This window comes from Siphateles boraxobius, unplaced genomic scaffold (assembly GCF_051911475.1).
Source record: "Siphateles boraxobius isolate OS27281-9 unplaced genomic scaffold, OSU_SipBor_1 25, whole genome shotgun sequence".
In the NCBI taxonomy this organism is placed as follows: Eukaryota; Metazoa; Chordata; class Actinopteri; order Cypriniformes; family Leuciscidae; genus Siphateles; species Siphateles boraxobius.
The window spans coordinates 15,912,755-15,918,754 of NW_027508866.1; the positions used below are offsets into that span (position 1 = coordinate 15,912,755).

The window sequence follows — 6,000 nt, forward strand, 5'->3', positions numbered from 1 at the left end:
AAACACTTTCTACAACATAAAATACATCAGTATTATCCCACTCGTGATTTGTTTGAAGCTGTTGCGTGTCTTGAAAAAGGCGGTAGCTAACAAGTGGCTAAATTGGACTCTAGAGGCTGTCGAGGAGATTAAACGTCATCACGCCGAACAGGTAAACTAAGTCTGCTTTTACAGCCTCATTATGCTTATAATTTTGCTCTTATAAACTAACTCAAACGTGCCGTCAAAATAAAAGTCAGCCACACCGTCAAAATAAAAGTCACAACAACAAGCGCAGCTTACGTTACTTTAGAGTTCCTATTAGCGGTGAAAATACAACCAAGAATATGGTCCTAGGGGAACATTTAGTCCTCGGAGAACCACCCTGATGTGCGAAAGGGGCTATTGAAAGATTTCTGACCTGCGTTCGTTTTTACAGAGCGAATGAGGAAATAGCTCAGGTGCGAACTAAGGCCAACGCAGAGAGTGTGGCGCTGAACGCCAGCCTAAGAAAAGAGCAGATGAAGGTGGATTCCCTGGAGCGGGCGCTGGAACAGAAGGTACACTCTCACACATTCATCCTCACCCACATCTGACGTATATAACACATGCTGTAACTTCAACTCAAGATGTTACAAATCCTTTTTTCCAATAAAACCTTATTTAAAAGTCACATTGTTTTTTCCAGAATCAAGAGATTGAAGAGCTCACTAAAATTTGTGATGAGCTCATTGCAAAATTGGGCACAACGGACTAAAAGGAAGGAGAACCTCATCATTTTTGACCCAAACCCACCCGACTAAGAACGCCTCTGGATCTCCCATTGCTTTTTTTTCTTTTCCTTTTTGGAAAGGAGTCACTTTTCCATGGGTCTGGCTCAGGCACTGGAAGAAACAACAAGATATGAGTCCCAAATGATTTGTTTTACAGATTCAGAAAATGCTGATGTTGGACTTACACCTATATTTTGGTGGTATAAAATGTTTCATTGGTCTTGAAGAAAGTGGGAAAACCACCCATATATCTCATTCTGATGACTTTCTGCTGGCTGTTATGGCAGCTGTGTGTTTGGGAGAGACTCCGGGTGTGTGTTCAGGTGTTTGTGGAAAGGCCTTGTTCATAGTTTACATGATTGCACTGCTGCTATTTGTAACGGAGGGAGCAAATCATATTATTTACAACTTTTTTAGTTACATTTCTTGCATTGGTAATACTGTATCCTGTGTACTTATTTGGTTATATATTAGAGATCATGATACAATTTTAAAGGAATTACGGGTTCAGTACAAGTTTAAGATCAATTGACATCACTGGTGGTATAATGTTGATTACCACAAAAATGAATAAATTAATTAATTTCCTCTTCTTTAAAAAAAAGCAAAAATCCAGATTTACAGTGAGGCACTTAAAATGAAAGTGAATGTTAAACGTTACAATATTAAATATTTCAACTGTATAGCAACATGACGTAACAATATGAGGGTTAATATGATTTTAGTGTGAAAAATCACTTGCCAACCTTTTCTTTGTAAAGTTAAATGCAATTTTTCTACTTTATTGCCACCCACAATGCCTAAAAGCTTAATTAGAGCTTAAATAATATGCACATGTTCACAGAAGAATTAATCTAAGAAGAATATATTCGAATATTTCTGCTCTAAAATTGCCCCCCTTCTGTTCAAGTCCCTCACTGTAATCTCGGTGGAAAAAAGCTGGATTTATATTACATTGTATGGATTCAAATGACAATTTTTGTTACTCAACACAAATGCTGTCGAGTTTAACTTGTATTGAACCCGGAATATTCTTTTACGGAGTAGCTTTGAGCTTCTGTTGTAAGAGTTTGTAGACAGTTGTAGTTCCATACATTGTTTTTCTTACTCTCTGGGTGTTTATAGGTGCCAAATTATCATAATTTATTATATTAAGCAAGCTCTGGTGTTACCAGATGTTCTGATGGGTTACTTTTTTTTTCTAGGCTTGACTTGAGGTCATAATAATCCGATCAAATGCTTGCTTCGCAAAATGTAACGGCACAACAGCAAACCTAACTGAAAGCACTTAAACTTTTTGTATGAAATACTTTGTTTTCAAAATCTGCATGAATTACAGAGAATTTCACAAGTTTACTCTCTGTCGCAGAGAAGCTGTCCAAAGTCATGCCTGTGGACCGAATCATTTTCAAAACATTCAATGAAGTAATTACGAGGATTGATAATCTTTTGCCCGACTAGTATACATGCCTAATGCTGAAGTGATGCTTTCTATTGGTTGTTGTTGTTGTTGTTTCGTTTTTTACACACAATTCCTCTGTGCCGTCTTATGCAAGAATATCCAACTGCCAAATGAATCCGCTTTCCGTGTGCCAAGCGTTAACGGGTCGTGTAGAGAAACCGAGCCTGTATTGCAAGAGCGTGTTGGTGTTCTTTACAGCACTCACTGACCTGTCTATATTTTTATGAGAAGTTCTTTTACTGTGTTATCAATGTTTGTAAAGTGGAAGAAAGAGTTGCACAGATATCCCGTTGACTAATATATATTTTGTGCATAAATGCATTCCCTGAATAAAGAAATAATTAGCTTGTTGACGCTGTTTTTTATTTTTATGTTGTTTGAATGCCTTATTAGGTGCAAAGATGCATGTTTCAGTCAGTATCGGTATCTATGTCTTTACAGAAATGATTCTCAGGTTGTGAGTGTGTTGCATATATAGATAATCTCTTCTTAAGAGGGATATCTGGTGACAGGGTATTAATATGTGCACTCACAAAGAGATTCTCCTTATGTTGAGGACAAATACTGCAGTGAATTCAATCAAAACTGTGTTGTGCTGCAAATAACACACAACAAATGCAATATTTGAATCATTGAAATTCCCGGAAGTTCCCGGATGTCATTCTGTGGCCTGGTAAGTGTAATTGACTTGCATGGGTCCTGCAGTAATTGTTAAAAGGGGAAATCTGTGTTGAGATGTTCAGAGAAATGTCCAGATCATAAATACTTTCTCCTCTTTAATGGGGCTGCCCCGTTCTTGCTCGTTCTCGCCTGGTTTACAGTGGGATTATGCAGATGCATTGTGTGTGTTAAGCCGGTGATGAATACACACTGTGGGATTATGGAAAGGCGCTGAGGTGTTTTGTAGTTAAGACTTCCACACTGTCTCAGCACTTCTCTCCATACAGCATCTCCTCAACATGAAGACTCTCCTCGCAGCAATAGTCCTGTTCACCGCTGTGTTACACAGTGAGTATCTGTATAATATTGATATATCCAAATCAATTTTTTTTTTCATATTGCTTCCTTATTCATTTTAATGCTGCAATTACTTTGAGTGTTGATACTCCTGTAATAGATTTTACTAAAATACTTACAATAATTTTAAAATATGAATCGAATATTCATTGTCATTTCCCCACACATAAGTATACATTATTAAAATGGATTGATGTATTACATTTTGTAACAGCAGCGTTTTTACATAAATGTAATTATTATTTTATTATTAATATTGACAACAACATGTTGCTGTTACTAAATGTAGCCTATATAAAATGGTTTATTTATTTATTTACTGTTTGTTTTGTTCATGAATTAAATGTGTGAAATTCTTTATTTTAGATGTATCATAAATAATCAAATTTTAATATAAATGTTATATGTTAATTTTAATGTTAATAATTGTAATGGTACAAATTAAATGTAATTTTATATATAAATGAATTTATTTAATCAAAAAATCCAGCAAAAACAGTAATGTTGTGAAATATTGTTACAATTTCAAATAATTGTTTTAACTAAAAATGTAATGTATCCCTGTGACCTGAATTTAGCATCATTACTCCAGTCTTCAGTGTCATAGGATAGGATCCTTCAGAAATCATTTTAATATGATGATTTTCTGCTCAAGAAACATTTCTTATTATTATCAATGTTGAAAACAGTTTTTGCCGCTTAACATTTTTGTGGAAATAGTTACCATTGAAACATTTGTGTAAGATTCATACTTTTATTCATCAAGTATGTATTAAATTGATCAAAGGTGACAGTGAAGACATTTATAATGTTAGAAAATATTTCTGTTTAATAAATGTAATACATATTTAATAAATGCAAATAAATGCTGCTCATCATACTTTCTAAGAATACTTCAAATATAAACAGCACAACTGTTTCCGACATTGATAATAATAATAATAATGTCTCTTATATATAAAATCATCATATTGGAATGATTTCTGAAGGATCATGTGACACTGAAGACTGGAGTAATGATGCTGAAAATTCAGCTTTAAATCACAGGAATAAATTACTTTTTAAAATATATAATAAAAAAAACGCTATATAAATGTAATGAATTATTATTTGTTTATTATTATATATTCAATGCAGTCCTTGTAAAAAGTTTACTAGTATTTGCATAGTTTGGAGTGGTATAATCTCAGATCAGCTGTGTTGTCTTGTTCGGTGTGTGAAGGTGAGGGGTTGAAGTGTTACACCTGTGTCGCTAAGAACATGGAGGAGTGTAACCAGCAGGGGTCGACAGTGTGTCCTGCTCACTCAGATGCCTGCTCTACCATCACAGGACCCAGTGAGTCACACACACACACACACACACACACACACACACACACACACACACACACACACACACACACACACACACACACACACACACACACACACACACACACACAGCTGTTATATTTCTCTTAGTGACCACATGGAGGAGACATCCCTCCATATCTGTGGTGTTTCAGTTTAATATGGTGGGGTAAACGGAGGCTAGTTGTCACTGTTGTAACCCAAGTGATTATTTATGAAATACAATTAATTTACTTGGTTACAATTAAAGCTATCAAACATTTACACACCTTTACTGTAAAACACCGTTAATTACAGGTACAGTTAACTGAACTCGTTGGACTACTGTGACAACATGCCCCGATATTCTAATCTATATGAAGTTGTTAAATTTGAACCTGCCATTAAACAGACTATTATAGTTTGTTTTAATTGAATTAAAGCACTGAAATAACAAATGTTACAATAAATTATATTAAATATTATAATCAATCAAATTTAAAAAATGAAAACAAGAAAAACATGCAACAACTCGACCTGATATTTCAAGTTTGAAAAGTACTCTAGTCTGAATGTTCTGTATGTCACTATGGTTATGCTTTTTCCAATTGTTTACCCAGCATCTATAGCAACAAACAAACAAATAAAAAATTTGATTTTAATTTGGAGGTCAGAATGCATAAAAAATTATGCTGATTTAACAGAGTTTTGAACTTTGTGTTTAAAGTCAATATACAAAAACACTGCTAAACAAAAATGTATGTAAGTTATCTTCTGGCTTAAAACCTACAGTTCTTGTGACAACTAGCCCCGGTCTGCACTATTACTAACATAATACCGTGTCTGCTGGATTGCACACATTCTCAACCAACAGCACAGACCAAACGAGGATTGTCTGACGTATCCTTCAGCAATGCTCGGACTGAGGGGATGTTATTGTAAGTGATGTGTTTCTTTAAATCTATGTGTTTTGTTCACCACAGACTCTGTGATGAAGTCATGCGCTTACAAGTCTTTCTGTGACAAGTCTCAATTGAGTAATGGTGAGGTGAAGCTGGAATGCTGCTTCAACGACGACTGTAACGGCCCGCACCGGTCCCACAGCCACGGGGAACACAGCGCCGCCCCGCCCCTGAGCTCCAGCTCTGTCCTGCTGCTGGGGGTCCTGCTCATCACACTGGCTGGCAGTTCCCTGTAAACCCCTTTAGTCATACATGTCAAATAAAGCCTCCTCTGATCTATTTAATGTAACTGATAGATGAGCTTTTGTCTATTGGGATCAGCATAATATGTGTGTGTGTTCATGCTGTTACACACACAGAGGTTAATTAAACACTGCTTAGATTTTGTGTTGATCTCTTTTATTTTCTGTTGTACTTGAGCTCATCTGAGCATCTGCTGAACTAATGAATAAACTAATAAATGACCAGGTAAAACAAA

At 35.6% G+C, this 6,000-nt stretch overlaps 2 protein-coding genes across 4 annotated transcripts in view; both read left to right on the top strand.

Moving 5' to 3' along the window:
- Positions 1–2,565, top strand: part of tacc1 (transforming, acidic coiled-coil containing protein 1) — a 29,312-nt gene extending 26,747 nt beyond the window's left edge. For both annotated transcript variants that reach the window (XM_077242939.1, XM_077242938.1), the window contains exons 12-13: positions 419–539; positions 668–2,565. In XM_077242939.1, coding sequence (XP_077099054.1) covers positions 419–539; positions 668–736 — 190 coding nt within the window. In that variant the 3' untranslated portion in view covers positions 737–2,565. The remainder of the gene's footprint in view (positions 1–418; positions 540–667) is intronic.
- Positions 2,566–3,085: 520 nt separating this feature from the next.
- On the top strand, positions 3,086–6,000 carry LOC143750087 (uncharacterized). 2 transcript variants are annotated; one of them, XM_077242941.1, is made up of 3 exons: positions 3,086–3,222; positions 4,454–4,567; positions 5,544–6,000. In XM_077242941.1, exons 1-3 carry the CDS (start codon positions 3,174–3,176, stop codon positions 5,756–5,758), a joined length of 378 nt encoding a protein of 125 aa, XP_077099056.1. In that variant the 5' UTR covers positions 3,086–3,173; the 3' UTR covers positions 5,759–6,000. The 2 variants fall into 2 exon arrangements, with proteins under 2 accessions (XP_077099056.1, XP_077099055.1); XM_077242940.1 differs by having other exon boundaries at positions 3,111–3,222; positions 4,427–4,567.